We start from the raw sequence: 19,264 nt of genomic DNA on the forward strand, positions 1-19,264 counted from the left end.
AAAAAAAAAAAAAAAAAAAAAAAAAAAAAAAAAAGAAGGTATATTCAGAAAGTAAGAATATGGCAATTAAGTGGATGTTCAGGGGAAAAGTCCTATCTAATGTTTTGTTTTATTTTGGAGACAGAGTCTCACTTGTGTAGTTTAGACTGGACTTGAACTCACTCTGTAGCCCAGGATGGCCTCAAATTCGCAGCGATCTTCCTGCCTTAGTCTCCCAAGGATTACAGGTATCCACCACCATACCACCCAGCTAAAAAAGTCTTAATATGGGTTGGGGATTTAGTTAAGTAGTTCTACCACCTGCCTTGTAAGCACAAGGTCCTGAGTTCGATCCTGGTACCAAAAATAACCAAACAAAAAGTCTTAATCTAATGACAGATCTATCTCTATTACAAAGCAGTAGCTCTTTTTGCTAACTTTCCTCCTCTTGGCCTTCTGCAACAGTATTAATTACTTAATCTACTTCACTCCTTATGGACCAGTTATGGAGCCTTCCTGAGGGCTATATAAACATAACAGAAAAAAAGTGACTCTATTTAAAAGTTGCACTCTCTGAGCAAACCTCAGGTTTCTCCATCATTTCATTAAAATCCTGAAGCCAAGTCAAATGTGGAAAATGGTGAACTTACCACCAAACAAAGGTTCTGGTTCCACCAATATTTCTTGCTTTTGAGGAATTGGGGCACGAACTTCTTCTCTATTAAAAAAAAGTGGGGAATACAAAAAGAAAATTATTTTCTAGTATAGTATCTTCTTCCTGTAATTATTATCAATGTATTCAAATTAACAAGTAAAATGAACACCAGACTTAGCGACTTTTTAGGAACCACAGTAATCATGATAAATGAATACAGTATTACATAGTTTCCAACAGAGATTAGTGAGGAAAAAATACCTGGCATAAGTAGCTCAAATGGTTAATAAAAAAGAAAAGAAAAAAATAGATAATTAAATCACAAGGATATGTTAGAGTGTACTTAAACAGTAAATTTTATGCTAATTATGCAGGAGGCTAACATAGGTATAATCTTGGATTATTTACCACACAGATCCTAATATACAGAATAGAAAAGATAATAGTATGTCTTCTAAAATTCCCTTCAAAGTTTACCTCAAAAGGGCATACTAAATAGTCCATCTTTTCCAGTTAAAAAATACATCTTTTGATATTTTTAAAAGTGCCTGAGTTGCAGCTCAGTGATAGTGTGTTCACCTGCTCAGCCTGCATGAGGCCCTGGGTTCATTCCACAGCACGGCCCAACTGAAAGGCTTTTAAAAATGGTGGGTGCCCTCAAACTGTTTATCTTACAACCAAACAAAAAACTCCATTGAATAATGTTCATGAAAAATAACAGTAATGTACAATTCTAAGCACGTAAATTCCATACAAATATGTATTGAGAGGGTTGCTTTAACTTTCATTCAGGTGTTTCTAGTACCATACTAACAAATGAGAGTAAGGCTGTTTTTGATGTCTAAGAGTTGGAATTCCAGAAGGTACTACTGTCAATACTCTTCTGTCAAGTCACTAAGAACCAGTATCAGAGTGTTATTTTTGTTTGTTTGCAGCAATGGGGACTAAACCCAGGCCCTCAAGCATGTGCTGCTCTACTACTGAAATACATCTCCAGCCCTCATCCCCATCAAAGAACCACCGTTAAAGATATTGACTCAGCCAAGTGATTGGAGGATAAAGAACAATTCAAAAATGCAGGACCAAGGGAAAAAGTGGAAATAAGGGGAGGAAAAGGGGTTGAGGGCAGAGGAGGGGAATTAAAAAAAAAAAAAAAGAATCAGTAGCCAGGGCCAGAGATTTAGCTCAGTGGCACAGATGCCTGCCTCGCAAATGCAATGTCTTAAGTTTGATCCCCAATACCCCCCCAATAAGACAACAGCAGCCAGATATATCATGTATGGTTACAAATTCCCTATGATGAAACTTATTATGTATATCCAAAATGTACCAATAAAAAAAGAACAATTCAAGTTATGTTTAAGGATGCGTCCTCTTGGACATCAGTCACTACTCATACTCAGTATCTCCATTATCTCACAGAACAGACTTCTATAAGAAGCTCTGCTAATCCTTTCACCAAAAAAAGAAATAGGCAAGTTCGGTATAGTAGTGTAAGCCTGTAATTCCAGCTACTCAGAAAGGTGAAGCAGGAGGATCACAAATTTGAGACTGGCCCAGGTAATTTAAACAGACCTTATCCAAAAATTTCAAAAATGAAAAAGGGAAATATGGACCCCATGGCAGTGTTTGCCTAGCAAGCACAAGGCCCTGAATTCAATCCCTAGGACCACAAAAAGTAAATACAAAAACACATGGGCTAGGGAAATAGCTTAGTGCAAGAATGCTTGCCTAGCGTGTAAGGCCCTGGGTTCCATCCTCTGCACTGCTTCCCCAAATCCCCAAAATTGTTTTGTACAATGAAGAGGAAGGACATTTCCCAAATTGACTGTAAATACCTACTATTCAAGTTTCTATGAACTGAACCATGTTTTCATACTGATTTCCATTAAAAATCTGAGCCATGTTGGAGAATGGGATATTACAAATGAAACATGTGGCCAACATTAACAAGATAAAGCTATAAGGTATTAATAATGATCTCTAAAGTTCACACTCCAAGTGAAAATAATACTGTATTGATCTGGAACTAGATCAATGAGAGGCAATTATATTTGCATGTACTCTGGCTTTTAAATTTATCTAGTTTAGTAAAAATAAAATCCTGGCATTTTGCCTATTCCTATTTTTAAAAGTAATTTTAGTTTTACTAGTTCATATATGCAGTATATAATGACTACACTCATCATGGGGAGCTGGTACATGTACATAATACATCTAAATTCTTTTTACTCCTCTTTCCCCTTCATCTACTTCTTGTTCTTCTCATTTGCAAAAAAAAATCTATTTTCCTCTCTCTATGTTTTATTTGCTCTTCTTTCCTACTTTTGGTTTGTCATATAAGAGAAACCATACAATATTTAATCTTGTTTGTCTGGTTTATTTCACTAAACATTATGGTCTTAAAGTGTATCCATTTTCCTATGAATGACTCAATTTACCATTTTTCATGGTAATGTAGTACCCCATTACATACACACACACACACACACACACACACACACACACACACACACACAGTGCTGCATTTTCTTCATTCATCTGTTCACAAACATACAGGCTACTTCCAAGATTTAGCTATTACAAGTTATGCTGCTATAAATATAACTGCTCATGGATCACTGTAATATGATGTCTTTAACTCTTGGGAAGATACCTAGATGGGGAATAACTGGGTCAAATGAAATTTCTTTTAGTTTTTTGAGGAATCACCATATAATCACAGTGAGTAGTACTAGTTTACATTCCCTAGTAAAAGGGCTCCTTTTCCCCACAGCCTCACCAATATTTTATTTTTCCGGTACTGGGGATTGAACTCAGGACCTTGTGCTTAAGAGGCAAGTAGCAGCACCACTAAACTAAATCCCTGGCCCACCAACATTTGTTATTATTTGGTTTATTGATGACGGCCATACTTGTTGGAGTAAGATGAAATCTCAGAATTATTTTAATTTGCATTTTTAATAGCCAGATATTAAATATTTTTCATATATTTATTGGTCATTTATACTTCTAATAAGTCTCTATTCATTCCAGTTGCCCAAAAAGCTAAGAGTATTAAAATCTCACTTGATATTTTAAATATTTTGTTTCAAAAAATAATGGCACCAGGCATGGTGGTGCCCACCTGTAATCCCAGGACTTGGGAGGCTGTGGCAGGAGAAATGCCTCAAGTTTGAGGCCAGCCTGGGCTACATAATGAGTTCAAGGATGAACTACATAGCAAGACCCTGTCTCAAACAAAATGACTTTCCTTTGAGCAAAGTTAATGTCTAATATTTTCTAAAGGCTTGAAATTTAGCCCAACAGATAGTTATTTTAAACCTCACTGGTATTAAAATAGTTTTCTTTTATAATAAAAACAAAACTAAACAATCATTTGCCATTTCTTTAAATGGGCCAAGTACACATTTATTAATAAAAAGGGCAAAACATCAAATCTCTTCACCTTTTACTACTAGCCTCTATATGTTATAGTTCCACAAGGTAAGGATGGTACTAAGTATTTAAGGTAAAAAGGATTAGGATTCTTTTTCTTTTTAAAAAATTTAATTCTTTTTAAGTGTTGAAGATTAAACCTAGGTTCCCAAGCAAGCAAAGCACACTACCACTGAGCTACAATCCCAGTCTAGAATTACTGTTCAAAAATTTTGCATGGCTGGGCATGATGGCGCACACCTGTAATCCCAGCACTCGGGAGGCTGAGGCAGGAGGATCGCTGTGAGTTCGAGACCAGCCTGGGTTCCATAGTGAGTTCCAGGTCAGTTACAACTACATATTAAGACCCTGTCTCAAAAAACAAAAAAAAAAACAACAACAAAAAAATTCTGCATAGCTACTTACTTTCCCAAAACAAAGTAGAAAAATCTAGAACTGGATGTGGGGGTGCACACCTGTAATCTCAGTACTCAGGAGGCTGAGGCAGGAGGATCACTGTTCAAGACCAGCCTGGGCTATACAGTGAGTTCCAGGGCAGTCTGAATGAACCAATCTCAAAAAAAAAAAAAAAGAAAAGAAAAAAGAAAGAAAGAAAGATAGATAGATAGATAGATCGATCGATCTAGAATTGGGAAATACACACTTTACTGGCCTTCCCTATCTGCTGCTTAATGCTCTGCAGCTCAGTAAGATGTGGTAACAATGGCCCCCTTAAAGTTCTCTGGTGGCCCTACTTGTCTGTTTTGGTTTTGGCTGCTTCAGGACTCACAAGCCCTGCCCCCTCCATCAGCCACCAGCTGATCTCCCAGACTCACATGAGGCCCACATGGGTCTTCTGAAGACTGAATAACAGAGGATTAAATCATATGCAAAACAGTGATCTAGAGAATTCAAGTACAAAAATTTCCACCTGATTTTTTTTTTCAGGGCTTTCAACCTTTAAATTTTTTTTTAAATCAAAAAAACAAGCAACTTAACTTTGACAAAAACACAATTAGTTGATGGGGGCATGGCTGTGAATAGTAAACCATTGATCCATACTCTGTATGTGGTCTGACAGTGGAGACACTTGCAGAACTGGTACTGGGCTCTTCTGCGATTCCTCCCCCATCCAGGAACATAGTGACTGCCATCTCCAGGTTGTTGTTGCAGGCTTCAAGCATGTGCTTTCCTACACTTTCACTTGCACCTGAAATGGCAAAAGGACAGAAAAAAAAGTTAATGAAGACATCTTACAATGAGATCTTGTTAGAGAATTCCCAAGCAAATGAAAAGCTCTTTTCCCTTCTAAATGACCTTTTTATATATACAACTTTATTTTTATACTGTTGGCTGGTGTAGAATACACGAAGCTAAAAAGAATGTAGCAGCACTGAAATAGTAGTCTTCTTTTTTTGTTTTGTTTTTTTGTTTTTTTGAGACACGGTCTCACTATGTAGTTGAGACTGACCTGGAACTCACTATGTAGCCCAGGCTGGTCTTGAACTCACAGTGATCCTCCTGCCTCAGCCTCCCGAGTGCTGGGATTACAGGCGTGCACCACCATGCCCGGCTAGTATTCTTTTATAATAAAACGAAACTAAATAAAATAACATAACATTCACCATTTTTTTCTTATTCAACATTTCTTTAAATTGCCCAAGTATATATATATATATATTAATAAACAGGAAAAATAAGCGAGGAATGGTAGCACATCCCTGTAATCCCAGCACTCTTGGGAGGCTGAGGCAAAGCATCACAAGATTGAGCCCAGCCTTGGCAATTTAGTGACTTCGTGAGACTCCATTTCAAAAAATAAAGGGCTGGAGATTTAGCTCTGTAAAACCCTTGATTCAATCTCTAGTACCTAAAAAATATAAAGACTACATTCTAGAAAGTCAGAAATATTTTCTTTTAGGAAGAAGGTATTTCGGTTGGAATTTCTGTTTCTGATAGAAAACATTTTTTTAAATTAAGTTTATTTAAAAAACTAAAATAAAATTAAGTTTATTAGTACATTTTAGGTATATATCATGATCACGTTCATTATTGGGAATTTGCATCTGTACCTATCTTGGTTCTTACTTTATCCCATTCCCCTTCCCTCCCTTTCACCCTTCCCTATTTACTTAGGCTTTGTTTGTTCCTTTTCCCCCTTTTTCTTTCCCCTGCTCCCTGCTTTAGTTCCTTTCCCTTTGAACATTTTTTTCCTATTTCACAATATTTATTGTACATTTTGGTCCTCATTTACACTTTCAGTTTCTTGCACCAGAGAAACTATTCGGTTTACACGTGTCCTATTTATTTCACTGAAAGAGTATGGCATCAAGATACACCCTTTCAGCTGTAAATGTCTCTAGTCTGTCTTTCTTTATGCTAGTAGTACTCCATTTTATTTTAAAAAATTTAAAAACCTACATCTTCATTATCCAATCACCAGTTGATGAGTATTCGGGCTGTTTCCAAGATTTAGCTATTACAAATTGTGCCACTATAAACACAGGCATGCATATATCACTAGGGTATGATGCTTTTAATTCTTTTGGGAACATACCCAGAAGTGGAACAGTGGGGTCAAATATGACCTCTAATCCTAGTTTTTTTTTAATCTCCACACTGATTTCCACAGTGGTTGTACCAGTCTACATTCCCACCAACAGTGAAGAAGGGTTCCTTTTTCTCCCACATGTCCTTTAGTATTTGTTAATGGTTGATTTCTTGACAGCAGCCTATTCTTTCTGAGGTGATATGGAATCTCAGCCTTGTTTTCATTTGCATCTCTCAAATGACCAATGACGTTGAAAATTTTTTCATGTTTATTTGCTGCTTCTACTTCTTCATCTGAGAAATGTCTATTCATTTTGATGCCCATTTTTGGATTGGGTCTTTAAATTGTCAAAGATTAGGTAACTGAGTATATGTTGAGAGTTGCTTCTGTAACCTCCTAATCTGTTCTGTTGATCCACGGGTTCTATTTCTTTGTCCACAGTTTTTACCACAGTAGCTTTGTGATATAGTTTTAAATTGGGGATTGTGATACATCCTGCCTTGTCTTTGTTGCCTTGAACTGCCTTTGCTATTCTAGGTCTCTTCTGGTTCCAAATGAATTTTTGGATTGTTTTCTCTCTTTCGGTGAAATACACTATTGAAATTTCAATAGGGATTATGTTGAATCTATATAGCAGTTTTGGAAGTATGGCCATTTTCACTATATTGGTTCTTCCTACCAAAGAACAAAATATGTCTTTCCATTTTCTGATAGCCTCTTTGGTCTCTTTTTTAAGAATGCTGTAGTTTAGAAAAACATTGCTAATCCAAAAGCAAGAGAGCTGAGACATTTTTGTTTAAAATGTAAATAAATCAAACACTAGACAGAAACATCTTTATCACATAAAGGTAGCCCTAACATACATACAAACATACATACATACATATGTACGTACATTCATTCATTCATTCAGAGGCAGTCTTTCCATGTAGTTCAAGCTGGTCTTAAAATGTGTAGCCCAGGCTATCCTTGAACTTGCAGCAATCTTCCATGCCCGGCCCTAACAGTCAATTATAAATAAAGCCAACAAAGTCTATTAAAGCTGGGCATGGTGGTGCATGCCTGTAATCCCTGCACTCCGGAGGCTGAGGCAGGAGGATCGCTGTGAGTTTGAGACCAGCCTGGGCTACATAGTGAGTTCCACGTCAGTCTCAACTGCATAGTGAGACCCTGTCTCAAAAAACCAACCAACCAAACAATACAGTCTATTAAATAAAATGCAAATGGAAAATTCTTTTAAGAAAATAGTTTCTGAAACACATTTTATCCACCGCCTGCCTTACAAGTGCAAGGACCTGAGTTCAGGCCCCGGTACCAGCATCTATAAATAAATTAATTAAAATTAATTAATGTAAAAAAGGATTGCGGATGCAGCTTAGTGTGAGGGCCCAGGGTTCAATCCCAAGTATTACCAAAAATATTTGTTTACAGCATGTACCAAGAAACAAAAATACTCGTGAATAATTCTGACTGTGGGTTTCTAGTCAAAATAATTAAATCTACATAAAACATACACACATAAACATGTCCATGTGTATGTCTAGTTAATAATGAAAGCTTCAGTTAATAATAAAACTTGGAAATGATATGTGTAAATTTTATTATATATGTAATAAAATACTTGTGGTCACTATAAAGCATCTCAGGCTTCCCATTTATAATTATTTTTCTTTATATAAATTACATCTAGATTCTCCTGTTGTAAGTGCTCATGTTTTAGTCTGAAAAATGTCTATTTCAGGGTCATTCTTGAAGCTCTACTGGGCATGCCATTTCAAAGCTGACAGCTACTCGTTCTTGGTACATTGAAGATAGCATTTCAATGTTCTTTGGCTTCTGCTGTTGTTCCTGGGAAAGCAGTTGTCAGAATAAAGAAAAAGATTTTTATAGTAATCTGTTGTTTCACTCTAGCTACTAATTTTAAGACTGCTCTGTCTTTGGCTTGCTGCAGTTTCACTCTAATTTGCCAGGGCTTATTTTACTTTTCCTCCTTGTGACTCACTGAATTTCTTCCACCTGAGGATTACCTTTTAAGAATTCTGAGAAGTTCTCATTTAATTTGACTCTTATCTTACCCCTTTATTCACATGTATTTCCTTCTGGAACTGCAATTAGATACATGTTAAAACACATCACTATCATTTTTATGCTTCAACCTTTCATATGTTTATTGTCTCTGTTGTATTCTCACAAGATGTTCATTATCTTCCAGGTCACATTCACTCATTCTCGTTCATAGTCATTCACTCTATTTACTTATTGGTTTTTTTGAGACAGGGTCCCTTTGCAGTTCAGGCGGGCTGTGAACTCACTATGTAGCCCAGGCTGGCCTTGAACTCATGGAAATCCTCCAGCCTCAGCCTCCCAAATGCTAGGATTGCAGGTGTGCGCCACCATGCCCAGCTTTATCTATTTTGAGACAAGGTCTTATGTAGTTTAGGCTGGCCCTGAACTCAAGGTGATCCTCCTGTCTTAGTCTCCAGAGGGCTGGGATTATATGTATGTGTCACCACCATGTGCAGCTCATTTTTCTTTATTTAATGTCAGTTACTGTTTCATTAACTACAAGTTCAATTTTTGTTTATTTTCCATTTGCTTGGTCATGTTCCAGAGACTCTTAATTCATAATTCTATTTCAATCCTTCATTTAATCAAACACTGGAATTACAAAGGTAAAACAAATTTTCCGCAGTCTAGATGGGTCACTGTCTTTGTTACTCTTACTGTATAATAGTTTTCTTGTGATATGTGATGTTATTTATTTATTTTTTTTGGCATCAGGAATCGAACTCAGGTTCCTGGGCTTGAAAAGCAGGCGCTAGAACCAATGAGCTAAATTCCCGGCCCATGTGATATTATTTTTACAGTAATCTTGTGCCTTGTAAATTTTTGTCTGTAGATTTTTAGAGCCCGGATTGAAGGAATATTCCTCCCAAGAGATATGACAGGGTAGAATTATTGTTATTGTTGTTGCTGCTACTGTTGTTTGAGATATGGTCGTGCTCTGTAATTCAGGCTGACCTTAAACTCACTATGCAGTACTCTGCATCAGTACCTGGAGTATTCTTGGGATTGCAGGGGTACAGTAGACCCAGCTTTTTTTTTTTTTTTTTTTTGGTAAGGTGACAACAGGTACTACCAAATAAAAGACCACTTTAAATACATTCTCAACCTGGAAGTTCTTCAAGACCATGCAGAAAATGTACAACCCTGTTAGATATCCACCCTCCGCATAATGTGCTTCCCCAACCCCGCTAAAGATGAAACATCAACCGCAGCATCATGAAGGGGCAGGGCTCTTTTTAGATTCTTCTTCTTTGGAAGGCCTTAGGTTTTGTTTCCAGTACCCTGTAACAGGATACAGCCCCCACTCCACTCCTCCCCTCACAGCACCACCTTCTGTACTACTACAAAGTATACACAGCAGGAGAGCACCAGGCAAGCAAGCAAGCAAGCGAAGCTCCCTCTGTATTTCCTGCTATTCTCATCCCAGAATCACTGTTTGAGCTCCACACCTCTAGTCACCTCTAGTCAGACCAGCAAGGCATTAGATTCTCACAGGGAAACAAACCCTACTGTGAACTGCACTTGTGAGGGATCCAGGGTGCAGCTCCTTAGGAGAAGGTAAGGCCTGATGATCTGAAGTGGAGCTGAGGCGGTGAGGCTAGCACTGGGAACAGTGGCAAACAGATTCACATCGGCAGAAAGCTTTGACTGCTCAGAGACCACAGTCAGCTGTCTCTAGGCTCAAATCTAAACCTTCTCAGTGAGTGGCAAGTGACAAGCTGCATCTGGTGGTGGCTTTACCTCAGAACCTGACACTTACTTTAGTTGGCATGTGGTCCGGCCATGATTTTATTTACTGCTTCTGTCCATGCCTCTGTCCCCGACAGTACACTGAGCCACAGTCTTGGGAAGCCCATAGCGTAACCCAGCCAAAATGAGCAAAGAGCAAACGGCACTGGAGAGCTTCTTTCAAAAGGGAGAAAAACCTGATGATGAGAGAGCAGCAGAAGACCCTAAAATGTCAACAAAAACAAATCTGCTACTGGGCGTGGTGACACACACCTGTAATCCTCATACTCAGGAGGCTGAGGCAGGAGGATCACTGTGTTCAAGGCCACCGTGCACTACCTAATGAGTTCAAGGCCAACCTGAAGTACATAGCAAGACTTGGTCTCAAAGAACAAAACAAACAAAGCTGCTGCCTGGAGTCCCGCTTAAATACGTTTTCACTGCGCTAGGAAATTCCCATTCTCCAAGCCTGCTGTGCACAATGTGTGGCAACCCCTATTCAACAAAGCCACAAGACCTTCAAAGCTGCTCCGCCACAGGGAGACCAAGCACCCTGCAACGAGAGACAAGGTTTTCAAAAGGAAAAAAGTGAACGTGGAGAAAAAAGGTGATTATTGAAGGCCACCCTTTATCCAATGTGTCTTCACCGAGAGCTCATTCTTAGCAGGTGACTGCACTGCTGAAGCTAAGTAGCCCTTTACTATTAAAGAGCAGATCTGCCTGCTGCTAAGGACATTTGCCATGAACTTTTAGAAGCTGCTACTCAGTAGGTGGCGTGTACTGCTCTTAGGTCAACGCCAAAACTAGATGAATTAAACAGCAGAGGATACTGAGGTATAACTGTTAAAAGAAAATTAATGAGTTACTGTGGTATACGTTCAGACTGATGAGCCTATTAATGTTGACAAAGAAAAAAATGCTTGTTTCTATGTCAAATATTTTTCAGGAGAATATGCATGAGGCTATGTTATGTACACTTTTGTTGCCAACCAACACCCCAGCTACAGTACTATTCAAGATTTTGAATGATTCCCTATCAGGAAAACTGAAGTGGTCATTTGTGTCGATATATGCATGGACAGAGTGGTGTCATGACTGGGCAGCTTACTTACTGGTTTCACTACTCAGGTCAAAGAGGTCCTTTCTGAATGTGAGTCTACCCAGTATGTAATCCATACAGAAATGCCGGCTTGCTTAAAAAAAAAAAAGAAAGAAAGAAAGAAAAAAAGGCCACCTGAACTTAACAAAGTTTGGTAGGATGCAGTTAAAATTATCAACCACCGGTAAAGTACATGCCCTTAATTCACATCCATTCACACAGTGCTACACGGAGACAGATGCAGAGCACATGCAACTTTTCTTACACACAGAACTGAGATGGCTCTGTAAAGGTACTTCACTGGCCAGAATTTTTTGAGTTAGAAGAGCTACTTTAGAGATTTCTTTTAGAAAGAGTCACCACAACATGTTTTAGTGACATTGAACAGACTGAAAAACTTGCTTACTTGTGATAGCTTCAATCCACTCAACAAACTCAATCTGTCACTTCCAGCAAGAAAAACCACTGTGTTCAAGTCAGCAGATGAAGTGGCTGCATTGAAAAAGCCAAGCTAGAATTGTGGGGGTGAAGAGTTGTGGGGATTACTAACATGTTAACAGAGATTCTGAAAGAGACTGAACCAGGGCTTTCTCCCAGATGGTTCATGATCACTTCTCTCAGCTTTTGAATGTGTTTGAGCATTACTTACCAACCACAAAGGATGTGAAAAGAAATGGATCCACAGCCCATTTGAGAACAAGCCAAGTGATTAAGTCCTTAACATTTGTTACCTGATTATTACAACAGGCTCCTAACTGATCATCTAACTTCCATATTGCTGTGAGATTATTTCCAAACTATAAATTTGATTATATCATCCACCTACCCTTTATCCTGGTTTAAAATTCCTTAATGGCTCTTCTGATACCTGAAGTATAAATTTCAAGGTCTTTATATATAAAGTACTTTACGGTGAGGTCTCAGCTTATTTTTCTGGTGTGGCCTGTCCTCCATTCCACACAATTTACTACAGTCAAACTAAACTACATACATAGAATGCTCCATTCCCTCTCATCTCCTCCTTCTAGTTCAGGCTTGCTGAATTTGTGAGCTAAAGTACCCTCTGGGGTACTTCCCCAAACCTGTGTCTACTTCTAGCTGCTCTGAAAGAGTACAAGCTTTTGCACACAGGAATTGGCTGTATGAATGTATATAACACACACACACACACACACACACACACACACACCCATGTGAGACAGGGTCTCGCTATGTAATTCAGGTTGGTCTTGAACTCACTATGTAACCCAGGCTGGCCTCAAACTCATGGCAATCATACTGCCTCGACCTACAGAGTGCTGGAGAAATTTGTTTTATTATCTTGGCATCCATAGCACCTAGCTTCATGCTTATGTTTGTATGTGATCAATGTCTAATAAGTTCACTTACAGCTAGCTCATGGTACTTTATTCACTAGATAATGTTCCAGGAAAAAATGGGCCAGAACTACTGGCAACCTTTCTATATCTTTATAGAGTTTTGTTCTATATGCATGTACTATCTTTATGGTTTAAATTACATTTACAAAGCAATACAGTTATACTATGAAAATGACAAACAGCAAATAGGTATCCAAAATAAGGGACTTAATATTTTCAGTAACATCGTAAATTTTAAAGGGTTATATCTGAAGATTCAAGATGGTGGATTAGTTGAATGTGATAGTACATGCCAGTAATCCCAGCACTCAGGGAGGCTGAGGCAGGAGAACCACAAGCTCAACTCTCATTTGAGCAACACAGCTAGACCCTGTCTCAAATAAAATCTTTAGCCAGGTGTGGTGCCATATGCCTGTAATCCCAGCACTTAGGAGGCTGAAGCAGGAGGGTCACTGTGTGTTCAAGGCCAACCTGGAGCCAACCTGAACTACATAGCAATATGGTGTCTCAAAAAACCAAAACAGGGCTAGGGATTTAGCTCAGTGGTTCCAGCGCCTGCCTCGCAAGAAAAAGGACCTCAGTTCCATCCCCCGTACCAAAACAAACAAAAACCCCCCAAAACAAAACAGTCTTTAAAAGGGGCAAATTAGCAGGGTGTGACAGCACACGCCTGTAATCCCAGCACTCAGGAGGCTGAGGCAGGAGGATCACTGTGAGTTGAGACCAGCCTGGGCTACATAGTGAGTTCCAGGTCAGTCTCTACTACATAGTGAGACCCTGTCTCAAAAAACCAAAAAATAAAATAAACAAACAAATTAATTAATAAATGGGGCAAATTGCCTATGATGAGTGTTATCATTATGTATGTCTAAACTGTTTTGTTATTAAAAAAAGAAAAGAAAAAAAGGGCTGAAGATGTAGCTCAGTGGTAAAGGTTCTCTGGCTTCAATCCCCCAGCACTGAAAGAAGACAAAAATGACAAGCTAGAGGCACCAATCATTCCTCTTACTTCATGAGACAGAATCACAGTAAGTGTAGAACAGCTGCTTATCAACGTGGGAGAACAATGAAGTTCAATGGTGAACAGAGTTGGAGAAGCCCAAAGAATAAATAGTAAATTGGAGATGTTAAAACAGAACCCTGCAAAGATCATGTGGCAGCATGGCAAAGGGTGAAGGTACAAGGGAGCCCAATGAACACCATTATTACAGGAGTTAGCACCCTGCTGAAAACCAGTGTAAACAGACAAAAGGTCTGGGATCTGCACAGCAAACTGGCTCTGGATAAGTTCTCTGCATTTTTCATGTATTCTCCTGGGGGCACAAACAGAGAATCAACTTGAAAAGGGCTTATCTAAACTTGCTACTCTAGCAGTCAGAGGGGCATGTGTTTTCCTGACACTGGTCCTGGAAAAGATTACTACTCTGTGTCACTGGGCTGCAATCTTAGGAGTCAGTTCAGTCCAAGGGGGAGAACCTCTGACACAGAGTGCTCAAAAATTCTGAGTCTGACATGCTGCACTGCCAAGAATCAGCCCTGACCTTGGAGTGCACAGTGCAAAGGACACAGAAAGACCTGTCCCCATTGAGTTTTGGGCCAGCATGCTAGCCTGCTGACAGACTACAATGTGGAAGCCTGCCCCACTCTTGGAATGCACAATCCACATTCTCTGGAGTAATATTTGCCTGGGGAGCTTTGAGTTCTGCCCTAGCGCATTCTGGTAGGCAGGTCAGCTGAGAGGTATTCCAACTGGCTCCAGTCACAAACCACTCCAGCAGGTTGCCTGGTGAGCACCCAAAGGACAAAAGAACAGGGCAAATAACCAGCCTTTGCTCAAAGCTTAAGAAGATAGGAAAGAAGTTCTCATGGCATATGTTGTGAACAGCAGCCACTCTTGCCCAAATAGACAGAAAGAAATTTTTATTAATACTTTAGTGCTACTTTTGTATATATTTTTCTCTTTTCTCTAATACTTAAATTTTTTCATTTTTTCACTTTACCTTTCTCCTGCTTTCCATTTTCCCCCTAGTACTGGGGAATGAGCCTAGGGCTACATTTCCATCTTTTTTTGTTTGTTTGTTTAAATTCTTTGAGACAGGGGCTTATTAACTCACTCAGCTGCCCAGGCTGGGCTTAAACTTGCCACCTTCCTGCTTCAGCCTCCGAAGAATGTTTGGAAAACAACTGTGCTCCACTATGCCTGGCTTTTCCTTCTTTAATTTTTAATCTTTTATTTCTTTTTTCCTTTTTTTTGAGACAGGATGTCACTATGTAGTTGAGACTGACCTGGAGCTCACTATGTAGCCTAGGCTGGTCTTGAACTCACAGCAATCCTCCTGCCTCAGCCTCCAAGGGCTGGGATTATAAATTGTTTTTGCCCCTTTTTCTGTTGGCTAATGTTGCTTTTATTTAGTTTTTACTTTATTTCTTTTTATAGTTATTTTTGTTTGTTTTTGGAGACAAGGTCTTGCTATGCAATTGAGGCAGCCTTGCATTCACTATGTAGTCCAGACTGGCCTTGAACTCATGGCAATCCTCCTGCCTCAGTATCCCAAGTGCTGGGATTACAGGCATGTAACGCCACATCCAGCCTCTTACTTTATTTATCTGGTTTTTGTTGGTGTTGTTTCGCAGAGCCAGGAGAGCTAGGCCTGGCATTTTTAGCACCTTGTAGGATGCTCTGCTGTGGACCCATACTCCCAGCTCAACAGAGAAGTTGGACCTTATTCCATCTGGATCTTATTCCACTTGAGTCCTACCAAATACTTTAACTTAGAGGAGATTAAAGTGTCCAACAATGACAGCAGAGAGGATAACACAACAGTGCTGAATGCCACATTTTCCAAGGGACCTCTGCATAGCTTATTACCATCCTATAGTCCTCACACTGCTGAGAAGACTGGAGGAATAACCAGAGGCTGCACCCCATATATTCTGCTGTCCACACCAAATCTGCCTGAACCACCAGCAGGACCCAGCTCTTGTAATGTCCAGAAAGTAGGCTCCTCAAGCTTGAACAATACATTTTAGGTAAAGACTCACTAATCAAAGCCAAAGGAGCCACAAGGAAACTACAATCTAAAACCTAAATGGCATTAAACTCAACTCTACACAACAAATCTGTATCCCAGGGCACATACTCAAGAGAAGACTAGCTAGTAAGAAGTATGTGAAAGTGAGAGATCCAGCCCAAGAGGTGCACTGATCTTAACACAGAAATACAAAAATTATGAGAAAACAAGGCAACTTGACACCTCCTAAATTCGTACCTCTCTAATAACTGATTCCAAAGATAATGAAGTTGATGAATGCCAAAGAAAAAGCTCAATGGATTCCAAAAGGATATAATAAATAGCTGTGAATTAAAGATAATGTAAGGTATGAATGAATAAGACAAATTCTGAAAAAGAACTAAACAGAAATCTTGAAAATGAAAAGCTCAGTAAGACAGATTTTTTAAAAACTCATTTGAAAATCTCATAAATTGACTAGAGCATGCAAAAGAATATCAAGGCTTAAAGACAAGTTGGATGCATTACCACATTCAGATAGTAATAACGGAAAAATAAGCAAGAATGAACAGAACACAGATCTCTGTGACACCCACTAAAAGATAAAAATGCATAAAATTGGATAGGAGGTGGAGAGCTACAGGTTGAAGGCAAAGAAAACCTAGTCAGTGAAATAAGAGCAAAAAATTCCCCAAATCTTGGAAAAGATATGAACCTGAAGTACAGGAGACATTTAGAAACTCAAACAGACATGACCAAAAAAATAAAAAACTCCCCACAACGTATTATTGGAATAGTGCCAAAATACAGAGCAAAGACAAAATATTAAAAACTGCAAGAGCCGGGTGTGGTGGCGTACGCCTATAATCCCAGCCCTAGGGAGGCTGAGGCAGGAGGATCTCTGTGAGTTTGAGACTAGCCTGGGCTACATAGTGAGTTCCAGGTCAGTCTCAACTACATAGTGAGACCCTGTCTCAAAACAAACAAAACAAAACACCCAAAAAAGAATATAACTGACAAACTGATAGGCCATACATGATGGCACACATCTATAACCCCAGCACTCGAAGGCTGAGGCAGGAGGTCCTTGTGAGTTGAAGGCCAGCCTGAACTATACTACAAATATAAACCCTGCCTCAAAAACAAAGGGCCGGGAATGGGCCGGGAATTTATTTCAGTGGTGTCACCACCTGCCTCACAAGTGCAAGGTCCTGATTTTGATCCCCTGTACCCAAAACACAACACTACACACAAACAAACCTAACAAACAAAATAGAACTGAAGGAGAAATAAAGACTTTTCCTGATAAACAAATGGAATTCATGATCACTAAACCAACATCACAGACAATTAAGGGAATCCTATTCAAAAGAGAGATAAACACACAATCACAAGCATGAGCGCAGGAATAAACAAATCTCATGAGAATAAACAAATGAGAATTAGTTAAGGGTCAGACAGTATTACTACTACAGAAAAACATCAAACCTTGTTTAATATTTTCTTTTTTTGAGACAAGGTCTCACTACAAAGCTTAGGTTGTCCTTGAACTCACTATATTGCCCAGGCTGGCCTTAAACTTGCAGGATCTTCTTGCCTCAGCCTCCCAAATCTTGAGATTACAGGCATATGCTACCAAATCCAGCAAAAATAAAGCTTTATGGTGAAAAAGAGCAGGGGAAACAAACACAGAACATTCAAAACAACCAGAAGAAAAACAAAAACAGACAGGAACAAGTACTTACCTTCTAATAGTAATCCTGAATGTATATGGTCTAAATTCTCCATTTTTTAAAAATGCAGAATAGTTGACTGGATTAAAAAACAATATCCAACAAACTGGGCATGGTGGCACACACCTGTAATCCCAGCACTCAGGAGGCCGAGGTAGGAGGATCGCTGTGAGTTCGAGACCAGCCTGGGCTACATAGTGAGTTCCAAATCAGTCTCAACTACATAGTGAGACCCTGTTTGAAAAAAACCAAACAAAGCCAGGGATTTGGTTCAGTGGTTCCACTGCCTGCCTTGCAAGCACAAGAGCCTGAGTTCAATTCCCGGTACCAAAAAAGAAAAAAAAAACAAAACAAACCCAATACCCAACAATATGCTGCCAGCAAGAAATTTACTGCATCAGCAAAGACATACACAGAAAGTGAAGGGATGAAAAATAATTTTCCAAGTAAATGGAATTTGAAAGCAAGCAAGAGCTATAGTGCCATGTGACAAAACTGACATTATGACAAAATTAGTTAAGACAAGGTTAGTTTTTTTTTTTTGGATAGTGTCTTGCCATGTAGTCAGGAGTGTCTTGAACTCATTAAGTAACCCAGGCTGGCCTTGAACTCAAAATCCTCCTGCCTCAGTCTCCCAAGTACTAGATTTACGGGCATGTACCACCACTCCTAGCTAAAGTTACTACATATGCATACAGGGAAAAAAATCAACAAGATGATACAAGTGTAACTACGTATGTACCAAAGCCTGGCTTAAGGTCTCCACACTAAGCCGCATCCCCAGCCCTTTATTTAATTTTTTAATTTTAAGTAGTAGTGATCTCACTAAGTTGTTAAATTGCTCAAGTTGGGCTCAACTTTATAATCCTCCTGCTGCAGTCTCCCAGAACGCTGATTACAGGTATGTGTTACCGTGCCCAGCTCATAACTCCAGCACTAAGGAGGATGAGTAAGTTCATATGTGTGTGTGTGTGTGTGTGTGTGTGTGTGTGTGTGCGTGCGTGTGTGTGTACATATATACCAAATGTCAGATCACCAATTTTACAAAAACTATTGGACATAAAATGAGACCAGTCCCAGTGCAGTAACAGTGAGTGACTTCAGTATTCCATTCTCACCAACAGAGAAATCCAGATTACAAAAAAAAAAAAAGCCAACAAAGAAACATCAGTTACACTATACCACAAATCAAATGGACTTGAAAGACAACACGATGTTCCAACCGGTGTAGAATATGCAGAATATACATGCTTTTCACCAACACATGAAACTTTCCAAAATAGATCATACTAGGCCATAAAACATATCTTAAGTTTTTAAAAATGGGATAATTTCTTCCACCTTATATCACAATAGAATGAAACCAGAGATCAACAGCAAGAGAAATTACAGAAATTATACAGACACAAGGAAACAAAACAAAACAAAAAACAAAACTCTTTTGTATAAATGGGTCACTGAAAAAAATCAAGGACAAATGCAAAAGATTCTTAGAATCAAAGAAAAATGGAAATACAACAGAGTAAAACCTATAGGACACAGCAAAAGCAGTACTACCACCAATAAGTGCCTTCATCAAAAGGGGGAATCTCAAATAAGTAACCCAATGATGTATCTCCAAGCCTTGGTGCGGGGGGGGGGGGGG

General features: G+C 39.1%; 1 protein-coding gene across 1 annotated transcript in view; it reads right to left on the reverse strand.

The window, feature by feature from the left end:
- Nucleotides 1-19,264, reverse strand: part of Ubxn7 (UBX domain protein 7) — a 59,935-nt gene that overhangs the window by 30,450 nt on the left and 10,221 nt on the right. Inside the window, exons 2-3 of the mRNA XM_019207488.1 lie at nt 5,114-5,261; nt 630-697 (exon numbers count right to left, since the gene is read on the reverse strand). Of these exons, the coding sequence (XP_019063033.1) occupies nt 630-697; nt 5,114-5,235 (190 nt within the window). The 5' untranslated portion in view covers nt 5,236-5,261. The remainder of the gene's footprint in view (nt 1-629; nt 698-5,113; nt 5,262-19,264) is intronic.

Source organism: Fukomys damarensis, unplaced genomic scaffold, assembly GCF_012274545.1.
Source record: "Fukomys damarensis isolate Sample0158 unplaced genomic scaffold, DMR_v1.0_HiC HiC_scaffold_12, whole genome shotgun sequence".
Classification (NCBI taxonomy): Eukaryota; Metazoa; Chordata; class Mammalia; order Rodentia; family Bathyergidae; genus Fukomys; species Fukomys damarensis.